Consider the following 23,082-nt stretch of genomic DNA (forward strand, 5'->3'; position numbering starts at 1 on the left):
GTTTTAACAGTTACTTTGCTATCATGGCCATCTGGTACCTCATCTTCTATCCCTGTTCTGGGCTGCATTGCATTGACAGGCCAGCTGTCTTCCCAGGCCTGTATACCTTGCCTTAGTTTGGTAAGGATTCCCAACCTGAGTGTTAGCCAAGGGGGAGTACACGGATGTTATCCTTTGCTCAGGGCCTAAGATATTGAAAGACTCTCCAGAGAACCATGCTGAGTGGGGTGGGGTAGAAATTTCCGTAGGACTCCTCTTCCTTTTTGCAGGACCCTTGGCATCCACTTGTGCAGTAACAGTAGCAAACTGTCTATGGTTTAGAATTCAGACTCATTTATTTGTACTGGGGGTTCAGTGGGGTCGTGTAGCAGTCTGTGTCTATTGCCAACCTGTGGCTGATGGTTCTGAATACTATGTCAGACATAGTGCAAGCAATTGGATATAGGTTTGTGTTCTTCCTTTTGAGTTTGAGAACTGAATTAAATTGCTGGACAGTGTCTGATGTTGCAGTGCTGGGTGTTCCTGTGTTGATGGACCAGTGGAGGAGAAGCGTGCTTAAACAATGCTGGCAACACAACCTGAGCTTCACTGGTTACCATTGCCCTCCGTGGGACACAGAGCATTGGTTGTCTTCAGAAGGACGTTGTCTTACATGGACAGAAAGCTCTGAACACAGTGCTTGTTTTCCAGTGGTACTGTCAACAGCAAGAGCTCTCGATGTTGAATTGCTCACTGTCAGCAAGTTCACACGCAGTTCAGATATTTTGGTTGTGTTTCTTATAGCTGCACTTGTGAAATCTGCTTCTCATTTTCTGAAGTTCTTTGAACTTGCTGGACTGGCACTGGGGTATCAGTAGTCATCTGGAAGCTGCAGGTACAAACATGAGATGATTAAGGGAAGATTCTTTTGGAGAACGTCTCATAGAGTTTTAAAGAAAAATCTCTGTGTACTGTTTGAAATAAGCGGCCTTGCAGCATGCACAGAATTGCAAACTACCTGAGCTCTGGCTAAAATGACTGGAGGTCATTACACAGAGATGTGCCTTAAATGAAAGATGCAATTTAAGTGAAACAAACAATTTCTTACAGGTAATAACTGTGCTTTGTCCCATTCCTTTTGCCAGTTTTTTCATTAAAATGTCTAGACTGTAATTGTGAGACACGCTGGTGCGAAATAGAATTATTTGTACTTAAGACTTAATTCTGTACCCAGACATATTGCCTCCCAGTTATCACCTGCTCTCAATTTGTGTTGTCCAGCACACGCCCCGTGCCTTAATGTCTGTGCAGTCACCTTTGACTTGAACCTAGCTAAATATTTGCTGCAGTTGGCTGTGCTTGAAGTGAGACCAGAAGAGGAACAAATGTGCTGCACTCAGTGATGTGAGTTATGCCTTGCTGAAGGAGGGAGCTGTGACTTTTTGACCATGTGGAAATGCAAACTTTTAGAATCGCTTTTCATAAGAAGAATTTCTCAACTTCTTTTTAAAGCTTTTTCATGAGAAATATTGAGGGTAGCTGTGCTGGGATGCATGCAGACAGTGAAGATTGCTGTTTGTCCTCCCAGTATACACATTAACATTGGCATCCTCACAACTTCAGCAAAATAAATAAAAAAAAAAAAAAAAAAAAAAAAACACCACCAAACCAGAAACAGACTTATGCTTCTTTGTTATAATAGATAATTTATTTCTTCCTTTCAGTGTATTAACTATTTATTTCCTTCTTTGTTTGGTATCTTTTCCTTTTAGCGTAGGCCAAATACGAGAGTTGAGAAAGGTTGCAGCAAGTTAAACCTGGCCTCTTAGTGCTTCCATCAGGATTTTAAATAGGGGATTGCCATTGAGCACAGCCAACTGCTGCAAATATTTAGCTAGGTTCAAGTCAAAGGTGACTGCACAGACATTAAGGCACGGGGCGTGTGCTGGACAACACAAATTGAGAGCAGGTGATAACTGGAAGGCAATGTGTCTGGGTACAGAACTGTGCTGTCCTTCAGCTGATGGAGAGAGAAACATAAAGCTCTGGTTCTGCTCGATGTGGGAATGTCTTCCACAGAATGTCCAGGAGCACGTGGTGGGATGTGATGTGAGCAGGGCTGTGCTGGTGCAGCGTGAGGAGCATTTTGGGCAGGTGAGTCTATCTTCCCCAAATACTGATGGGGAGCTCTGCTCGTGCCAGAGACTGAGCTTTTTTGAGTCATCCAAGCCAGGAACTGCTCTGCTGCTGCTCTAGGTTCCCATAGGCTTTTTCAGGTAGGCGTGGAACAAAACCAGCTCATTTCTGCCTTCCTGGTGCTGTAACAGTGATGTTCATATTTGGGTTTGCTCTGTGCTGTTCTAGAGGCACCTGGGCCACTTCCCTGCTGGTTCAGGACTTTATCTTCACTTCTAGCATTGGTAACTGTGCAGCACTCTTCCTGCAGCACTGGCTGAGCAGATGACACTTCCCTGTGCAAATGTTCTACTCGATTTGGGTGAGTGCAGCTGCTCATCCCCTCTGTAGCAGTGCTAGAATTATGTCTGTGTCCCATTCTGCACTCCGTTTGGTTTTATTAATGCTATTTGTAATTGCCAATGTGAATTAGATCATCCGTTTTCTAGGAGGGATTTGATGCCTAACGGGGAAGTGGCTTGAAGAACTGCGGCCCCTTTCAAGGATCATTTGTGCAGCATTACTTCTCCTGTTTGTGCCAGGAAGATCTTTGACATCCAGTGGACTTTTGTAAAGTCATGCTTGGGGATTAAGGGGTATTCCCACCTCATCCCAAGCTGGCTGCAGATTTGGGAGTAGGCTTTATTGCCATCATCTTAGAAGAGTGTCATTCTTGGAGAGACAACTCTTCTCTCACTAATAACTTCAAGTAAGGTGGGGGAAAATACAGGCAGAGCATTGTCTTCACAGAGATGGACCCAAAAATGCATGATCAGTCTGAATTTGCAGTCTGGTGCTTAGTGAGATCTGTGTCTGCCCTGCGTTCCTGAAGGATGCTTAAGAAATCTCATTCCCAGTCTTGCAGCTTCTTGTTTTATTGCTGTATTGTCTTTGGAATGAGTAACCACAGAGCAGAGCTTCTACAGCGATTTGGCATGAGGCTAGAATCACAGAATGGCCAGGATTTGAAGGGACCTCAAGGATCATGAATTCCCAACCCCCTGCCACACGCAGGGCCACCAACCTCCACATTCAACACTAGACCAGGCTGCCCAGGGCCCCATCCAACTTGTCCCTGAACAACTCCAGGGATGGATGGGGCATCACAGCCTCTCTGGGCAGCTGTTCCAGCCCCTCACCACTCTCTCTGTAAAGAACTTCCCCCTGACATCCAAACTAAATCTCCCCTCTCTCAACTTAAAACCATTTCCCCTTGTCCTGCACTTATCAACTCTTTCAAAGACTTGATAATAGAGAATCACTTATGGGGTATCAGGAGGCTTGATGGTAGGAGAAGCACGCTCTGCCCAGCCAGGGAGCCAGCTCAGCCTGATGGATAGCACTGTATTTTTAGGCCTGAAGGCAACGTGGGTACGGCCATGTGTGCACAGCTTGTATCGTGCTGCCTGGAGGTTGGCAGCACAGCCCCTCACCAGGGTCATTGTTTTGTTGTTCTAAAAACCTAAACAGCAGAAATCCTTGTGGTTTGTTTTTTTTTTTCAGTATTTCTCATGCAAGCTTCTTGTCTAGAAGTGCTTTTCAGAGTATATGTTGCTAGTTGCATTGCTTATGCACTTTTGCAAACGGGAAGAGGAGCGTAGGCTCCTGTTGATCATACTGGAGGCATTCCGGGAACGCCGAGACACAAGGAGTGGTGATTTCCTTGTGATAAGGTAGTATTAAATGAATTGAGTGGAAGCTGTGCAAGAGCACTTCTGGTAAATATATCCTTTGCTCTTGCTTTATAAAAATAGGTTCCTGGATTCTGATGTGCAGAGCAGGAAAGCTATCAGCAGGAGCAATTTGTGACAGTTCTGTAATGGTGGTCTTGAGCCCTGGTCTGGAGTAGGAAGGAAGTAGTGGGTAAAGTCTGTGCTGTCATCTGGTCTGGAAATGCTGTGCTTAACGAAGCAGATGTAAGAAAAAGGGTGCATGAGGAGTTGTCCTCTCTATGTGTAGTTTCCAACTTTGTTTCCTGTCCTGGAGCCTGCGATGGAGCTGCTGTGCTTGATAATGGCTAGTGGGCTTTTGGTGATGTACTTTGTGGAGAAACTCAACTTTTTTTTATACCTGAAACTGGATACCTTGGAGCCTAAAAGCTGTTGGTGCAGAGCTCTCTTGTAGCGAAAAGTTCTGTGTGAGTTGCTCATGATAGGAAAACCTGGGGGCACAATTATAACAGTGCCTGTGTCACGAGCAGCTCGCTGGCACTGCGCTCCAGCTGGCGGAGGATGGATTCCAGCTCTTGCTTAAAAATAGAGAGCTTGTATGCATGCCAGAGAATGGCAAAAGGGAGGGCAGGGTTATGCAGAGGTGTTCAGCTGATCTCATACAGAACGAGGCTTGAGAACAAGACTTGTGGATAGGCTGGGAGAGCCTTAAAAGAGAAGATAAGGAGTAGCATTATTGGCTTCTGCTACCTAGTGGGAAGGGGTGAAGGAGATAACTCTTGAGGTACCCAGTGAATGTACAAGATGCAAGTTGCAAAGCTGGAAAGTGATTAGGTAGAAGGACAAAAAGCTTTGGTGTGGGTGGTCAGAGATGGAAACAGACAAAGAGACTGTGTAGTACCTATTGTTGGAGATGTTCTGAACTAGGCCGAATTTGCTGCTGAGGAACCTGGTCTAACTTGAAGTTCAGCTCTGTTTCCAGCAGAGCAGTAAACTGGAAGTAACTGGAAGCAGTAAACTCCAGGGGCTGCTTGCATGGAGAGATAGGTGGTGGATTCCCCATCCCTGCAGACAAGGTCAGGCTGAGAGGGGCTCTGAGCAACTTGTTCTAGTTGTAGATGTCCCTGTCTGTTGCGAGGAAGTTGAACTAGATGACCTTTAAAGATCCCTTCCAAGTCATGACTCAATGACCCCTTCCCACAGTTTTCCAGTAGTTTGAGCACTGTTTGTGGGTTGAAGTGTTGGGAGGCTGACCGGAGATGAGAAAAGGGAATTTTGTGGTGATAAATGTAACTATCATTCACATGACCCTGGAAGAATGTTTCTTCTATGGGAAGGGATTGATACCACAGTAAGATTGAGTATTGATGCTCTGAGGAAGATAGCTCCTGCTGGCTGAGGCAGCTGTGTAAGCAGCTGAGTTTACCTTAAAGGGAAATTTTCCCATCTCCTGGAGTGTGGCATACAGTTTGTAATAGTGGGATGGATTGGACGATGCTGTTAGTGAGTTCTCTGTGTGCCTAATTTAAAGCCCTGTTGCATGTGGTGGGGGAATACTGCTCAGCAGCCAGGATTTGATGTTTGTCTTGTGATCGTTTGGCGAGAGCGTTCCCATTGCTTCAGCTGATGTCTTTGCCAAAAGGATCTCTGGCTTCAATTTCACTCCTCTGGGAGGAAGCATCAGTGCAATTCATACCAGTCTTCCTGGAAGAGCTGCAGTGTCCTTATGAGGCTGCAAAGATGACATTTTCTTTTTAGTTCAGTTACCTTTGGAAGCAAAGCACATGCAAACAGCTGTGTGCAAGTCAATTTTGTTTCTTCTTTTCGAAATAGCCTTGAAATCATTGGTTTCCATCAACTCTGACAGAGATGTCTAAGGTGTGAGTTACTATATATATTAAAAAAAAAAAAAAAAAAAAATAATAATATGAAAAAGCTTCATGTAAGTTCAATGACAGCAGGTGACTGCACAAGAAATAACGTCCAGCCTGCCTTAGAAGGTGGAGGTGGGCTTGCGTGGTCCCATGCAAAATTGGGGTGGGAGCTCTGGGTGCTGAGGGCGGTCATCTGGGGAACGTTGATCCAAAGGAGAGACCCAGGGAGATCAGCCTCAGTGATGGAGTGCTTGGGGAGGTTTGGGTTGTTCTTACTGTTTCAGAAACTGGATTTAGTTCAGAAAGAAGCATCTAGTATTAGAAACATGAAAGAGGCAAGAGTTTGAAAGGGTCTCTCTTTTTCTTTAAGCGGTGTTTCCTAAAGCAGGTTATGACCCTCTGAAGAATTTGGCAGCTGTTATCTGAAGGGCTGGAACTGTAGCTGAGATCCTACAGAGGTGAAAGCAGGGGGCTATTAAACAGGCCCTAACACCCACTCAGGGTCTCATTCCTTTCTTTCCTTTTCCTGCAGCCATCACCAGAATGACCTCCTGCTTTTCAGGAACAGAGCAGCAAGCATTTGACTGTGCCCAGTTTTCATTGTTTCTCTGAGCCGTCACGCTGGAAGAGATTAACTTGGAAGTGAATTTTCTCTGAAAGCCCATCTTGGGGGTGGTGAAGGGAAGAGCCTTGGCACTGACCTTGGTCAGGGTGTCATGGGGAAGGCAGTGTGACCTGAGCATGGAAACATTAACCTGGGGCTGAGCAGTTGGCTCTGGGAGAGTTGCTTTGTCAGAGCTGGGGCACCCCAGTGCACACTGCCCTTGTGCTGTTTATCATCTAGGTTCATTTTTAGCAGCTTCTCCCACTATTTCCCCCTGTATTTGTCACCTGCTCCTAAATTTTCAAAAACTTCTTTGCCAATCATTTTTTCTATTGGCATCTTTCTCTGTACCTATGCTTGTTTTCACTAATGTGTTTGACATCCTTTCTTTTTCTTTCCACCCTGGAACTCAATAAGCAAATTGTGTGGCTGTAAGTCCTTAAGTAGCTGTGTTGCTATGTTTTCCGTGCTCTTCAGAGAAGCATGGAAACCTGTCTTTGTTCAGTCCCAGGAGTGCGGCACGCCGCTGCAGCTACCAAAGAACAGCTTGCTTGTGGCACATCGAGCTGCAGCTTGGTTTAATCCTTGCTTGATACGCTTTTGAGATTTTATTGTTTCTCTATAATTAAGTGCTACAGCAGAGCTGAAAGAAATGACGAATTAGCAGGAGAGGGGGGAGCAGGGAGAGCAGGTGGTGATCGAACCAAGAGAAGCGGGAGCAGCAGGGAATTGATGGGGAGGAGCCTTGAGTTGAGATGCTTCCCTGCCATGTGCCCAGAAGGATTTAGTTTTGGATCTCATTGCTGTTCAAATAATGCCATACGCCCATAGGAGATTGAAGCCTCGGAGGCTGGGTATTGTCCAAGCACTTAGTGAGAAGCAGTGTTTGCCCTGAAGTTCTAGCAGGCCTGGATGAGAGAGTAGGACAGAGCTGTAGTGTGGTCCTGTTTCTAATTATTCTGCATCCATTGTTTCCATTTTCATTGTGTAGTAACATCTTTAAAAATAAATGAGAACACAGAACCACTCTTTGTGTAGTCATTTCTATGGAAGCCCAGGACTTGAAGACTCTTCTCATGAAAGATTTTATCCGTAGCAGTGATTGGATCTCCTGTAGTGGTGTCATGCACGGATTGTAAGTAACATCTCTGCTGGACAAGCTGATACCAGCAGGATTTGAGCAGCACAGAAACGCTGGTGTGCCACATTGCAGGGAACTGCAGCCAGAAGAGCTTTGAGTCAGACACTGCTGTGCTGGTGATGTCTGGGTAGCTCTAGGACCAAGTCTGTAGTGCAAATCTGACTGAAGGGTGAGAAGGTTTGTTTTACAGGACAGTCTCCTGAGGTGCATTGCTGAGATGTAATCATACAGCATCCAGCTTGTCTTCATCTCCAGTTTATGATGCACTGAGGCATCCAAAGGAAGAAAGCATAGTACTGCAGCTTTGAATGTGTCAGCAGCAGTGATTCTGGGATCTGATTCTTTCTAAAGAATAACAGTCACAAAAGTTTACTTCTCTTGTTCTGACTTCCAAAGGTCTGTTGCTGCAGAGAGACTTGCAGTATGATGAAATGTGAGCATAACTCCCTTCTCCTGCCTTTTGTCACCACTTCTTCATGCTCTGCTGTGTATATCCTGAGTCACTTTGTGTGTTTTTACTTCTTTCTCCCTCTCAAAGCAGGAGCAGAGTAGGGATGGAGAGGGGCAGGTCCGTGCCACCAAGGGCTCTCAGTGAGTGGCAATGAGTCCTCTGTGAGCTGCTTGCCAGGCAGAGTTTGCTTTGGCATGGTTGCTGCACATTTGATGTTGTGTGTATTGCAGCCATGCTGCTGGCAGTCTAGCCAACTCCAAGTCAAAAAACTCCTCCTGGATTTTCAGCCTTCCATCATCTCCATCCTTTGCTCAGAAGTCCTTATACTTGCTCAAGCTCATTTTCAAAGTTCCTGGTAACTATTCTTGCCCCTGTTGTAACTATTCTGCTCTTGTGCTTTTCTTCCCCCTGAGCATCTCTGGTACTTTGTTTTGTACTCTGCTAGAAATAGTCCCTGAAAATTAAAATAGTTGTGAGTAACAAATAGCCTTGAACTTCTTTAAACCCCATTTGATTCATGAAATAGTACAGCTTGAGCACCCTTGCCATTCTGTGTTCTTCATGCTCCTGCTTTCTGCCTTTAGAATGGGAACTCTTTCAGTGCAGCCAATCAACTGGCAAGCTGGAGCTGTTGCCCAGAATCTGCTTGTAACAACATGAAGTGAAACTCTTGTGAGAGGGTGCTGGTTGAAGACTAGAGGATCAAGTTCAGGGCTTTGTCACTTACCCCAGTGTGACTTTGGATGGAGCAGGTTTTCTTTTAGGACCAGGTTTCAAGTTCTTTCTCCAACATGGCACTTAATATTTGAGTTTGGCTGTGAGTTGATGTCTGTTGCTGTGAGATGGGTGCTGTGGAGAGCTTCAGTATCCTTTGCATGGAGACTGCTAGCTTTTGCCCCTGGTTTATCCGAATGTCTTGGAAAGATTGTTTGCAGAAATGTTGTGGTTGATCTGTATGGAAGAATCTTGAGGTAGGTTGCATAGTATTAAAAGGGGAGAACCTTCTAAAACAAGTGTTTTATGCCACAATGCAGAATGGATATTTTTTCAATAGCATTTTCATAGAATATTGGCAATAGGAAATTCCTGAGCTTTCTCATTTATCCTACTGCTTTTCTTACTCTGGAATTGATTCCTTTCTAGTGAAGATGAATCAAGATCAGGGTAGAAAGCAAAGCAACGAGGTTTGCTAAGACGCAAATATTGCAGCTCTTTCTGGGGGCTGACAAATACAGGTCAGTAATGGCTTTGGTGATTTAAATCTCACTGTTGCACAGTGCTTTTGATAACAAAGGGTGTATGATGGTACTGAGCAGTTTAAATCCAGAACTTTTGTGCCTGCTTTTACTAGTTTGAACAGCTTCAAATGACAGCATTTTCTCCCTGTTTGAATTTAGATGTTCTTTGGTTGAGGTTTTCAACCCAAATACCAAAGTATTGTGCCACTAGCTGAAAAACTGAACAGGCTTGAATGAAGCCTGCCTCGTGCTGTTGCATAAAACAAGAGGGAAGCTCTGAAGGGAATTAGTACATAAAACTATTTGAGAAATGTCATTAGTGCTGGTAGCAAAGAGTATGGCTTGTTTCAACACTCTGGGTGAACACACCAGGTTAAAAGCATGACATCAGTGGCTTTTCTTTTAAAAGGATCAGCCCTCTGTTATAAGTAAACCAGAGCATGTTTTTTCCTGTGTAGCTGTAGTGGTTCCTCATGAGGAACCCCTTGTTTATGCTGGGTTAGCCCAGCTCTTTGATGCTGCAGCTGAGCTGTGGAGTTGTCCAAGGGCTCAGTGCCTATGGGTGGGCTTCCCTGGGTTGTCACCTGGCTCTGCTGTCTCTACTAAGGAGCACTTGTCCCTTTGTTGTCTGACCTCCCTTCCTTCCTGCAGGAGTCCTGTAGGATGATGTTAACCATCTCTTTCTCCCACCCACAGGGAGCGGAGCGACAGCTGTGGTGCAGGCAGCCTTCTGTGTTCCAAAGAAGGAGAAGGTGGCAATTAAACGGATCAATCTTGAGAAGTGTCAGACGAGCATGGATGAACTCCTGGTATGCAACCAAAACGGTCTGGCGAATTGTATTGCAGCTAACATCATCTGTTTGCTTACTGAGTGCCTTTAAAGGACATTTCTTGAGGTGGTGTGAGAGGACCTGACTGATTTAGCTGGAGGCAGACCAATCCCTGGTTGTGGGGCACAGTCCCTAAGAAAATGTTAAAAAAAAAAAAAAAGATCAATTGTTGGAGAACTTCAAGCTGTTGTGTAGAGCTAAGCATTCTGTGTGATCCCTTTGTTTTGAGTGGGGTTGATGTGCAAGTGTGAAGTCCAACTGCCTGTACAAGAGCTGTGCAATGGAAGCTAAGGCTTTTGCGAACCTTACAATTTAGGGGAATCATTTTGCCTTCTTTTTCTATCCTGCAGTTCCTTACATTCTCTCCTTCACCTGTAAAAAGAGAAACTGAATGAGGTCGCTCTTGTCAGGCTTGTATGTTGATGGGATTTTCCTGCTGGTGAGAAAGCTGGTGTTTCTAGTGCAGCACAGTTCATCTCGCATGTAGAAGGTCCCTTAAGCCAGACAGGGATGGGCATTCCTATGGACAGGTGTCAGAACTGAAGCTGTGAAAGTTCTCTTGGGTAAAGCTTTCCATAGTAAATAATGATCAACAGGATCTGTGGAGAGGCAGAGAGAAGATCTTACACCACCTTTCCTTTTAAAGCAGCTCTCCAGGAATTTCTTAATCCTTCCTGTATTTTCATTTGCGTTCTGACAGCTTCTGTGCTGTTAAGCCAGGTGCTGATTTTGGGGAGGGAAAACAGAACAGGGACAGAATGCAGATATCCTGGCTAGTTCTGCACGTGTATAATTCTCAGCAAGTCACATGAACTACAGTTCCAGTTTCCATACAGTGACTAATGCTGTTTTTATCATCATAGGTATCTACAAATATGCTCTTGTAAAGAGGAAAGGCTCCATTCAAGCTGTCATGTTGTAATGTGCCTGTGAAGGACTGTGTGTAGGACTCTCTCTTAAGATGACCTGCATTCAAGCTCTGTTACAGCTCTTCTTAGCATAAGGGTTGCAGATTGCTTCCCTTTTCACAGTCAATTTTTCTGTCTTGAGTACTGTCCCTTGGTAGTCTTTCCAAGTCTTTTATGTGACTTATCCCTACTTCTGTGCCTCAGTAGTATGCCAAACAGAATCGTCACAATCTACTAATTGAGATTGTTAGTGTTTGAATAATTGCCAGTTCCAGCTAAAAGGGTTAGGTTCAGAAAGATACGCTGCAGAGACTTGGCATGTAATTTTAGATAAGTATGTCTAATTGCATATTTTAAATCTCTCGTTGACCTGTTGCTCACAATGACTTGACTTGTTATGGCAGCACTGCAATGAAAGGCTCTTGTCAGGTCTCAGATTCCAATTTTGTTACCAAATAGAGTGTGGGTCTTTCTTCAGGCTTTTTTATAGGTCTGTTGTGAAGGCAGACATTTACATCTCAACATAGCGTTTGTTAATGCCTGGGATGAAGGCAAGTCTTTCTATACCTGCTGTCAGACTCTTCATAACTTGCTTGGTAGCTTTTTGTAGTCAGCACTTGTGTTGTATGGCTCCAACAGACAAACTTGGGTACAGCCTGTAGAAAATAACTTCTTTATAGTGAGATGTGCAAAAGTGAGGAGAACCTGATGGTAAGTAGTCCTCCAAGCCAGTTAATCTGTCCTCAGATGTAACATTTCTTTGGTGTGCTTCCGATGATTTTATTCTAACAGCATCATACAGCTCCTTCAGAAGGTCAGGTCCTCCTTTTTCACTCTGATACAGTAGTCTGACTGGTTCTCTTTTTCTGCATACCTCAGAAGACAAATTCTTAATCTGATCTTTGAAATAAGCCTCTGTGCCATGTCTTCAGTTGTGCTGCCAGATACTGTAGCCCTTCTAGAAAACTGACTTGAGAAACACAAGTAAGTGATTAGTGCCTGATGCTTCAGAGGAGAATGCAGTATTTGAGCCCTGGACAATTTTGGGATAATCTCTTGCTAAATAAGTTCTTGTTCTGATGTGTAATAGTTGAGCTCTTATTTATCCAGATTTAAATTGATCTCTTAATTATTTTTGAAAATGTATCAAAAATGCAACTATGGTGACTTGAAATAATGAGAGGAGGAAGATGTTTTTGGAGCTGCTGTAGCTTTCTGGGGCAGGGGTCACCAAGGTAGGTATGTTTTATGGAAAAGAGTCTTTTCCCTTGATTTGTTCTGAATTTCAGCTTATTGAATGATTGTTTCTCAATGAAAGAGTCAAAAAGGTTGAAGCTCTTCCACACTTCTTGATCTTGTCTCCATATTTGCCTCTTCTCCAGAGTAAATATTTTCAAGGCTTTCAGTCTTGTGGTCTCCCTTTGTGCCAGTTTCCTAGATTTGTTTAATTACCTTTTTCTGAGCAACCACTTGTTATTGCAGGATTATTTTTTTTCTCCAAAGCCCATAAATGCAAACCCTTGTGGAGTACAGCTCTAAGAAGAGAGTGCAAAGAGAAAATATGGTGAGTCCATACTAATGCTATGCTCTCTCCTTGCTTACTCTTCTCCCCTAATGCTGTTAAAAGCATGAAGTTGGGCTTTTATTAGATCCATTATCTTTCTATTGCACTGAGGGTATCCAGGCACAAAGTCAGCTTATGGAAAACTTTCTGTCTCTCAGGCAGTAAATCAATGCTCTCATGTTACAGCAGTGCCCAGCCATCAGAAAGGGGAAAATCTAACTTAAAATACGTTTTTTTTCCTTCTAATTCTGCAGTGCTTCAGATGTGTCTGGATACAAGGAAACATAGGAGCACCTCCTAGCTTGTGGAGATGCCTTGCCTAGAGTGATTAAGCTGATCTAATAGTAGGGCTTGACTCATTAAAGGTATTGATTTTGATCCTGATATCTCCACATCCACTCAAGCTGTGCGGGTGGTCAGGGGTAACCTGCATGCTCTGCAAATGCTACATGACATTCTAGGTTACTGCAGTGGATTGGTTTCCTTCTGCTGCAGTGTATGGAAAGGTGCAATTTTTGGAAGGAGTGATTTTTGTTGTACTGAGCAAACCAAGTTGAGACCATTGAGGTCTTCAGATGGAGTGATAATTGCTGTAATTGTACAGACTTAGAGGCATAATGCTATTCAGAGATGTGGTTCTCTCTAGCCCAGCTACCAAATCAGGTAATACTAATCAGGAATTGATTTTAATACTTAATTTCTTTTTTTTCTTTCCTCCTGTGCATTAAATGTTGGCAGATCTTTCCTAAAAGGCCTGTGAAGTTCATCTGGAAGGAAAGTACAGTGCAGCTTGTTGTGGTTCCTGCTGACCAGTGTGACTGAAAGCAGTGTGTATTGTCAAATATGGTGATCATCAGTCTACTACTGGTCTTTGGGGCTTCTCTAGTTGTTTCAGTTCCACTTCTTACTTGTCATGCAGCCCACAGTAGATAAATGTACGTGAAGCGCTGCTTAATTTTGTTGAAAACAGCCAACTTGTGTTGTATTTCACAGCTGAATGTTGTTTCCTGCTGTGTTGCTCTTCCCTCTACTTTCCTATATGGCATGTAGTTACTGCAGTTGGTTGTCCTTGAAGAGCAGTGGCATAACAGCTGCCTCAAAATAACTGTGCCTGAAGCTTTGTTCTTATGCAGATGTCTTCTTGTAACGAATTATTGATCTTAAAGGCCTTAGATTTCTCTGTCCGTCAGGCTCAGCTTCGTTTTCATACAATTAAAACAGAATTAGCTTTCTTTCATCCACATGGATTTTTCCTTGCTTTGGAGAAGCAGATGGTAGGATTTCTCTCTGTTTAGCAGTTGGTGGGAATGTTGAATAGCTGTGGGGTATATCACAAAATGACAGAGTTGTAGGGCTTGGAAGGGACGTTAAGAGATAGAGTCCAACCCTCCTGCTAAAGCAGATACCCTATAATAGGTTGTACAGGAAGATGGGTCTTAAGTATCTCCATAGAAGGAGACTCTACAACATTTCTGGGCAACTTGTTCCAGTGCTCCATCACCATTACTGTAAAGAAGTTCTTCTGCATATTAGTATGGAACTTCCTATGTTCAAGTTTTAGGCCGTTATTCCTTGTCCTATTGCTACATGCTGCCAAGAAGAGCCTCATCTCTTTGCCTCCTACCTCCCTTTAGGTATTTATAAACATTTATTAGATCCTCCCCATGTCCCCAGTTGTCCCAGGTTGAACAGACCCAGCCTACTCAGCCTTTCCTCATTTGGGAGATGCTGCAGGCCCTTAATCATCTTTGTGGTCCTCTGAACTCCTTCCTTTTTTTTATTGAGCTGGGGAGCCCAGAGCTGGATGCAGTAGTCTAAATGTGGCCTTGCCAGGGCAGAATAAAGGGCGAGGATCATCTCCCTTGACCTGTTGGCCGAGCTCTTTGTAATGCACCCTATGATTCCATTGGCCTTCTTGGCCACAAGGGCACACTGCTGGCTTGTGGCCGACCTGTTGTCCACCAGCACCTCCAGTCCTTCTCTGCAGAGCTCTGCTGAATTCTTTTAGGTAGATCTTTCTCAATTGAGAGAGCACTGCTGCCTCTGCAGCTCCCAGAGTTATTCAATAGAGAACAAGTTTGGGAAACAGAGTCCAGAGATGGACATAACAGGTTTTGTACATAAAAGGAGAGAAGTGGGGGTACTACTTTCTTCTACTCCTGTGGTCAGAGGGTAAGGAAGCTGAGGGTAACAAATCTAACTACAATAGAAATATATGTCCTTTTGAATTTCATGGAATTGGCCTGGGGAGCTTGCTGCCAGTAATATGGAGATCAAACATTGCATGAGATTAAATAAATCAACCTATAGTAGAGAGGGTTAAATTAGATAGGATTTATAAAAAGGATTATGAACTCCCCTGGTTTAAAGCATCAGCCAACTGTTAACTGCCTGGGCTTAGTTAGAAGTCTCCCCTCCGGGCAGATAAATCTGTAACTGCTTGTTAGAGGGTTTTACACCTTCTTTTGAAGACTTGGACAGGATATTGAACTGGCTTTGATCTGACAGCAATTCCTACAAGTGGATTAACTAGACCATAAGGTTGATGGGAACAAAGGAGCAGAGTGCTGTAGACATACAGACTTTTCATCCGTGTCTTTCATCTTATGGGAATTGCCATCATAGTTCCACTTCAGTCCTCAGGACTTTTACACTTGCTCCAAAGGGAAGAAAATTCCTTTAGTGTCAGTGCCAGATAGTGCAGCGTGTCAGACCTCTGCATGGTTACTCACTGTGCTCTGTTGCAAGTTTCTTGCATAGTGAGACTGCAGTTGTACAGAAGGTTTGAAGCTGTTGTACTGCTTGATTGTAGAGTTATCAGAGCAGCAGCAGCAGAAATCTTGATTACTCTACTGGTTGAAGCTGTTTCTTGGGCACCTTGTCACAGCAGTAGTTTGTTTCCCTTCACCTGAGATTATATTCCTCATGAAGACTTCTTATCCATTTCAAAATTAGGTGTGTAATAGTTTCCTCTGTTGCTCTGGATGGGCTGATCTGATCTGTTAGTTGTGCCAGTCTCTCTCCATGGCTTGAGGTAAGGAGTTGAGCTGAATAATCTGGACAGGGAATTTGTATCAGAATCTCAGATTTTTTTTAGCTCTGTGCTTCTTCCTCTTCTCTTTCAAATAATGATCCTTAAGTTGACAGAACATCATGGTTTTTATGCTGATATTTGAAAATGGGAATAAATCCATATTCCCAATTTTATAGACTTTAAACAAAGCCATTTGAATTTAAAGTAAAGCTTGGTGGTTGTCTGCGATTGAACCAGAGTTCTTAATCCTGCTTCAGAAGGACAAAGAAGAATTTATTGCCTTGTGCCTTGAAATTTCAGCTGTGAGAAGTGCTTCACCATCCAAAGCTGGAGCATTGATGTACTCAGGGAAGAGATTACACCTGACCTGTTTTGATTTCCACTTTCCTCCCCACTCTATTCTCTAGTGTCATGATTGCCTTCAAGTGGGATAGCCAGGTAAACAGCTTTCTGGATTCCTCTAAACCTGCAGGTACCCATGTGAAAGCAGATTGCTTATGTTGCTTGCATTCTGTCTATTGAGTTCATGTCAACAGAGAGCAAGTATAACTAAATAAAGGAAGCCTTGTATTTGAGAGCAAGTGTGTTTGAAATGTGCCTCAGGGGCAGATAAGCATTAAGAAAAGAAAGTGATAATGTGAACAGAAAATACCAGTGAAATAGATTCAGCCAGCATCTTGTACACAGCTTTACCTGCTTTGTGTCTCTGCTCTTGTTGACTCAAACTTCAGTGGAGGAAAATAGATGTACTTCCAGAATAGCAGATCTCCAGAAGTGTGTCTGACTTAGAAGAGATAAAGAGGTTTCTTATTATTCTAAATTATACTTTAGGGAGGTTTTATTAGCATTTCAGAAGCCTTGAAATGCTGTCTTTTATTGTCTGCAGAAGCACTGAAAACATTCATTAGAACCCTTAATGGAAGATGTGGGGGCCTTTATAGCTAACCCCAGTCTATTTGACAGTGCAGTTATTTTTAATATCTAGCCTAGGGTGAGCATGTAACCATCTCCAAACCACTGCCTGTTTCTAGATGTGTTTTTATCAGTAATTTGTTCTCCATAGCTGAGCAGAAGGCAGTTGAATTTATAGCTCTTGAAATGGGGAATTGGCAGTAAGGCCGTGTCTCTTAACTGAAGGGATTTAGCTGTGTGTGTGTGGAAAAGCAACTGGGTGGATATCTACCAGCAGCTGGAGCTGCAGCTAGTTTGAGGAGTTGGTAATGATGAGCAGGAATAAAACATTTCCATTTCAGAAGTTCTGTGCATTAGCCCCAATAAACTGCAGTGCTTAGCACTGGCATTATGACAGATGTGTAAAAACTGATGAGAATGTTATTAGTTTTCCACATAGTTTAGATGCTAGCAAAAGTGAGGGCAACACAGCTATAATTCAGCTGTTTCTTTATGTGATTTGAGGATAGCAACGTCTTTTAGCTGACGATGGGAAGGGGAACCATTTGCCTGGTAGCACTTTGTGGTGTTTGAAGAGCAGTTCTGCAGTGAAAGCTCTGAAAAACTTTGGCACCAAGGTTAAAGCTGTGCTTCTTGCACCTAGAAGGACCATGGCTGCATTCCATCCCCTCCTCCTCTTTCTGTAAGTATACTTCTGAGCAGAGCTCCCCAGTGATTCCTGACTGGGATTCCTTAACTACAGCACTTTAGTCCTTGCATTTGTAGTGCTGTAACACACTTGTATGCGAGACAGAACTGGTTTCAGTATGTCAAGGAAACATTTTAACCACAAAGCCCGCTGTGATTTGCCTGCTCATTCCAAGCAACGTATGCAGACTCTTTGGTGGCATACAGTGATAGAATGAGGGGCAGCAGGCAGAAAATGGAAGACAGGGATTTCTGTACAGAGTGAAGAATTTCACTGTCAGAGGGATGGAGCACCAGAACAGCCTGAGCAGATAGGTCGTGGGGTCTCCTTGTCTGCAGATACTCAAGACCTGACTGTACACCTACCTGTGTAGGGAACTGCTTTAGCAGGGGTTGGACTTAGTGGTGTCTTGAAGTCCCTTTCAGCCCCTACAATTCTGTGGTTATTCCTTACTGGTAACAGTGTGAAAGCACTAGGGACTGGGATGTAGTTTATTATTCAGAACCTCGCTGTGCTGTTTAAGAACTGGCTTAATCTGCTACTGCACATCCACTAGCTGATGGTGTTTTGTCACATAGATCAAGTTTACTGTGATTTGTTTTCCCTTTTCCTTTTTGTGTACTGCAGCCTATGACAAATGTAACTTTTTTTTCTTCATTTCAATTGTTATTTCTAGCCTAGAGAGTGGAATATGGTAAATGTGCAAGAGAGGAAGTTCATGGAAAATAATAAAATAGTAACAGAATGTCACAGAATTACTGTGAAATGGTGTAATACTAATTGTATGGAAAAGATCTGATCCAGGCCTAGTATGTTAAATAAACTTGGTCCTGGCTTTATCTTGCTGTCTCCTGAACTCCAGTGGAATACACTAATATCTATAAAATACTTAATATTTGTGCATATTTTTTTAACTGCTCTCTTGATCTCCTAGGGAGCCTGTTCAAAATATTTTGAGAGGTTTTACTGAGATAAGATTAAAACAAGCTACTCTTGATCACTTCTGAGAATCTTGGCTTTGGGGATGGGAGGGCTGGCTGATACGAGGACCAGCAGAGCAACGTCCTGCTTGCTTCTTTCCACCTCTTTTTTTCCTCTGATGCCATTTGTGGATGTGTTTTTCTACTTGTTAAACGTTTGCATGCATGTTTGAAAATTAATTTAAAGCCTTAGACCAAATGGTAATTCCAGGTGCAGGTACAAAGGCTGTGTCAGGTTTATGGATTCCTTAAAAAGGGATGCTATCCAGTGCTGTGAGCAAGTCCAGTATGATTCCAGGGTAAGCAAATGAGTGTAGAACTCTGAGCTCAATAAGCTGAGTTTGGAGAGGTACAAATCAATAGAGTTGCAGTGGTGCTTGCAGACAGCTCTCTAAGCAACTGGGTTTTATGCAACCAGTATGGCAGAGGGCACTGAGCAGTCACTGAATCTGACCTGTGTTCATCAGTTTCCATCTGTCACCCATCCCCTGACAGAAACTGGAAGCAAAGCAATTTTTTTATTGCCAAATTTGTCTGTTGAGGGGTTTTCCTGCATTGTGATTCCTAATTGAGAAGCATTAGCGAACTCTGAAGGTGCTGATTTATTTCCTTTTTTGCAAAGTAGCTTGACACAAGCATCTATGTGTTTGCAGGGGAGAGAGCTAGAGCAGTCAGAATAAGCAGAGGATATTATTTCAGACTGTATTTATTTTCACAGAGTGGTTTTTAAGTTGTTGTGTATGCTGTACTGACTTCAGTGGCCTACTCCCCTGCTCTTCAAATACCCCTTTCTGTTCAGGATTTTTGTTTAATCTTTGTACTGGAACTTCCTGGAAAGTTGGTGCTTCTGGGGGAGCTGAAAGAGGAACCAAGTGCATTTGATTCCTCAAATACACCTACTCTGGAAAGCAGCATTAAACTGGATAAATCAATACCACAGTTTCTGTGTAGCTGTGACTTCCAGCTGCATACCTTGGGCAAGTAGTGCTCTTATGCTGTATTTAGTCACAAGTGGACCTTTTTTAAATGGGTAGGAGAGGAACTGGCAGTGTCTGTGGGGCGTTCCTGGGCATGGGTGAGTCCTCAGAGCATCCTCTTGTGTTTTGGTGCTTTGGGAGGAAAGAATCAGCACATGGCCATGGAGTGGTCTTGCTTTCCTTCCCCTTGTGTAAGTGGTGTCTGTGGTCGGCTCTCACAGGAAATCCAGGTATTGGGGAATGCATGGGTCTCACTAGAAGCTACAGTCAGGCAAACTGGGGCTCTTGGCTGAGATTACCTGCCTGGCTGCAGCACTGATGCCCAGCTAGGTAGTGCCGGGTGCCAGGCTTGGCTTAATGGGTGGTTTTTGTCTGTGGGCAATGGAGAAACTGTGAGGCTTTGTCCAACCTAGTTGTTAGTGCTTGCATAATGAGAAATTGGTCAGTGTTTTCTGTCGTGTTGTTCCCCCTTTGGGAAACCTCAATCCTTAACCCATAAATGAATGTAAGAGTAAGCACTCAAGTCAAAACTCAGCCACTTTCACATCTGAGCATATTTACTGTTGTACTCCATCTGTAGTAGCCAACTACTTTCTAATTTCAGACTGTTTTCCCTACTCCTCCTGTATGACAAAAGCTGTAGCTGTCCTTTGTGCCCTCAGCCTGATTGAGCTGAGCCATCTGCTTTCATGCTGAGAAGAAACATTAGGGATGAGAAACCCTTTTTTCCCGGAGGCAAATATTTCCCTTTCTCATCCAAATGATAAGTTTTTGACTGATTAAGCATCTGTTGTGCAACAGATCAATGAAAGAAATTGGTGGCATAAGCTGCTTAGGTAACACTGGTGAGTTTCCAGGAGTGTTCTGTTGTAGCTGAAAGCAGGTGTTTAGAATCATTTTATTGCTCTTGCCAAGAGGGTTTCAATCTACTTTTGTTTTCTGTTAGTCAGAGAGAGAGACAGGTGGAGCATCCATGAATAGCTTTAGGTTTGGTTCTAGCGTGATGCAGGCTGAGTATTAAAAGTTTCTAGGTTTTTATTTTTGTGGTTAGGTTTCTTTTTCTTTTTTTTTTTCTCTCACCTTCATTGAATATTGCATTTTGAGGGAGGTAATTTTTGTATTTGGAATAATAATCATTGTGTCTAACTGCTAATATTTTATTTTTCTTTGCAGAAAGAGATTCAAGCAATGAGTCAGTGCCACCACCCCAACATTGTATCTTACTACACATCATTTGTGGTGAAAGATGAGCTTTGGCTGGTGATGAAGTTACTTAGTGGAGGTGAGTGGTCCAATTCGATACCCTGAAAGGCAGCATTAAAGGCTGACCAGTGTTTTCTTTTGTTTTCGTCCCAGGTTTCCTTCCCACTTCTGAATTAACATTGAATGATAATGCTTAACTTCAACCCATTCAGCTCAGAAATAGCTTTTTATTTCGTGTATACCCAACTACATGACTGACTGTCTTTTTTAAGTCCAGTTTTGTAAATTGTACAAAATAATTCTACAAGATACTGTCAGTGTTTAATTGCTGAATGACTCAGTTGAGTTTGAAAACAGAAGGATGTGACTTCAGACACTGAAAAAAGGAACTTGGGTACAGATGTAGTAGTTGAAACCATTCTAAACTTCAAAACAACAGAAACAACACCATTGCACCTGAGATTGTTTCTCATATTGCATTTGCAGAAGTTTCTTAATCCTTTTCCATGATCCTAGGATAAACCTTCTGAATTAGAGATGAATCCAACCTCCTCTGCTGAGCCCAACCGTTCCCAGCCGCTGTATAGCTGGGGCTGTGATGTTAGCAGCTCCTCTTGCAGGGCTGATTGCTTGCCCTGTTCTCACTTGAGTTGGAGACCTGCATATGGTGCTGATAGCTTGTTGGTAACCAGCCAGTCTTTTGATTTTAACTAACTTACATACTGGCTGCCCTTGTGAGGAACTTAAATCACCTGTTTTTCAAAGCAGAACTGCTGCTGTAATGCCAGTCTGTGGCTTTACAAAGGAAGAACAATATCATGGAATCATTAAGGTTAGAAAAGATCTCTAAGATCACCCAGTCCAGCCATCCACCTATCACCAATAGTTTCCACTAAACCATGTCCCTCAGTATAACATCGGAATGCTTCTTGAACACCTCCAGGTCTGGTGACTCCACCACCTCCCTGTGCAGTCCTAGCACCTGACCACTCTCTCAGAGAAGTATTTCCTAACGTCCAACCTGAATCTCCTGTGGCTCAACTTGAATCCATTCTCTGTAGCCCTATTGCTAGAGGGGAGAAGAGGCTGACTCCCACCTTACCACAACTTCCCTGCAGGCAGCTGCAGAGAGCAGTAAGGTCTCCCCTGAGCCTCCTCTTCTCCAGACTGAACAATCCCAGCTCTATCAGCTGCTCCCCATCAGACTTGTGCTCCGGACCCCTCACAGATCTGTTGGCCTTCTCTGAATGTGCTCCAGGGCCTCAATGTGCTTCTTGAACTAAGAGGCCTGAAATCAGGTACAGTACTTGAGGTGTTGAGTGCAGAGGGATGGTCACTTCTCTGCTCCTGCTGGCAGCACCATCTCTGATACAAGCCAGGATGCTGCTGGCCTTGACCAACTGGCAGAACACGAGCCAGAAGTGTGCCCAAGCATCATCCAATACCCCCAGCTCTGTTTCCTCTACACAGCTTTCTAACCACTCTGCCCCAAGCATTACCTGGAGTTGCTGGGGCCAAAGTGCAGGGCCCAGCACTTGGTCTTGTTGATCTTCATCCTATTGGCCTCAGCCCAGCAATCCAGTCTGTCCAGATCCTTCTGTAGGCCTTCCTACCCCCGGGGCAGATCAACATTTCCAGCCAGTCTGGTGTCATCTGCAAGCTTACTGAGGGTGCACTCAATGCCCTCATCCAGGTAATCAGTAAAGATATTGACCAGAACAGGCCCTGATACTGACACTTGGGGAGCACCACTCGTGACTGGATGTGACTCCATTCACCACCACTCTCTTGGCCCAGCCATCCAGCCAGGTCTTTACTCAGCAGCGTATATCTGTCCAGGCCATGGGCTGCAGCTTCTCCAGGGGAATACTGTGTTGAGACCATGCCCAAGGCTTTGCTGAAGTCTGGGTAGGCTACATCAACAGTCTTTCCTTCATCCACTGGGCAGGTCACTAGATCATAGAAAGAAATCAATTGGTCAAGCACAGCCTGCCTTTTCCCTCTGGTTGTCTCACACTTGCTGTGTGATCTCCCTCAAGATGATCTGCTCCATAACCTTTCTTGGCACAAAGGTCGGGTTGACAGGCCTGTAGTTCCCCATATCCTCTTTACGGCCTTTTTGTAGGTAGGAACCTCCAATCCTCTGGGACCTCTTCAGTTTACCAGGAATGCTGATTGGTGATGGAAAGTGGTTTGACTATCACCTGCACCAGTGCTCCCTCAGCACCCTTGGGTGGATCCTATCTGATCCCACAGACCTGGTAGTCCAGGTAGATTAGTGGGTCTCTAAAAGTTTCTATCTGAATCGTGGGGGGTTTATTCTCCTCATCCAAGACTTCCAGGTCAGGAGCTGCTTGATTTGTATAGCATTGTTCCTCACATCTGGATGTCTTTCCCATTCCTAGGTGACAAAACAACTGCAATACTTGAGGCAATTTCAAGTTACCACCTGGTTCACAGGGCCAGGGAAACTTCTGGGATTTATTCTCTCAGGTAGAAACAACTTTTATCAGGGGGAAAATTGTAAAACTTCATATCAGCAATGCTAGATCTGATGTCATAGTGTTTTCCAGAATCCTTAAGTTGTTATCAAGGCAATAAATGGTATTAAGTTTGGGATGATAAGAGGACTGTTGCTGAAGTCTTAGGCTGTCTTAAGTAAGGCTTGATTTTCCTGGCACCCTTGAGAAAGGGAATTGGAAAGCCATTCTGGCTTTTCTGCTCTTGGCTCAATACTGAAGACTGTAAAATGACAGAAGATGTGGAAAAATCTGGCTAAACTTGTTGGCTTCTTCCCTGAAAGCCTGACAGTGACCGTAAGTATGTGTCTTTGAAGATCATTAATATTTTAGCA

The 23,082-nt window shown here is 43.7% G+C and overlaps 1 protein-coding gene across 1 annotated transcript in view; it reads left to right on the plus strand.

Annotated features, from left to right (window-relative positions):
* The window catches only part of OXSR1 (oxidative stress responsive kinase 1), an 86,693-nt gene that overhangs the window by 10,256 nt on the left and 53,355 nt on the right, over nt 1-23,082 (plus strand). The window contains exons 2-3 of the mRNA XM_052693337.1: nt 9,829-9,941; nt 20,199-20,307. Coding sequence (XP_052549297.1) covers nt 9,829-9,941; nt 20,199-20,307 — 222 coding nt within the window. The remainder of the gene's footprint in view (nt 1-9,828; nt 9,942-20,198; nt 20,308-23,082) is intronic.

This window comes from Tympanuchus pallidicinctus, unplaced genomic scaffold (assembly GCF_026119805.1).
Source record: "Tympanuchus pallidicinctus isolate F22 unplaced genomic scaffold, pur_lepc_1.0 scaffold3, whole genome shotgun sequence".
NCBI lineage: Eukaryota > Metazoa > Chordata > Aves > Galliformes > Phasianidae > Tympanuchus > Tympanuchus pallidicinctus.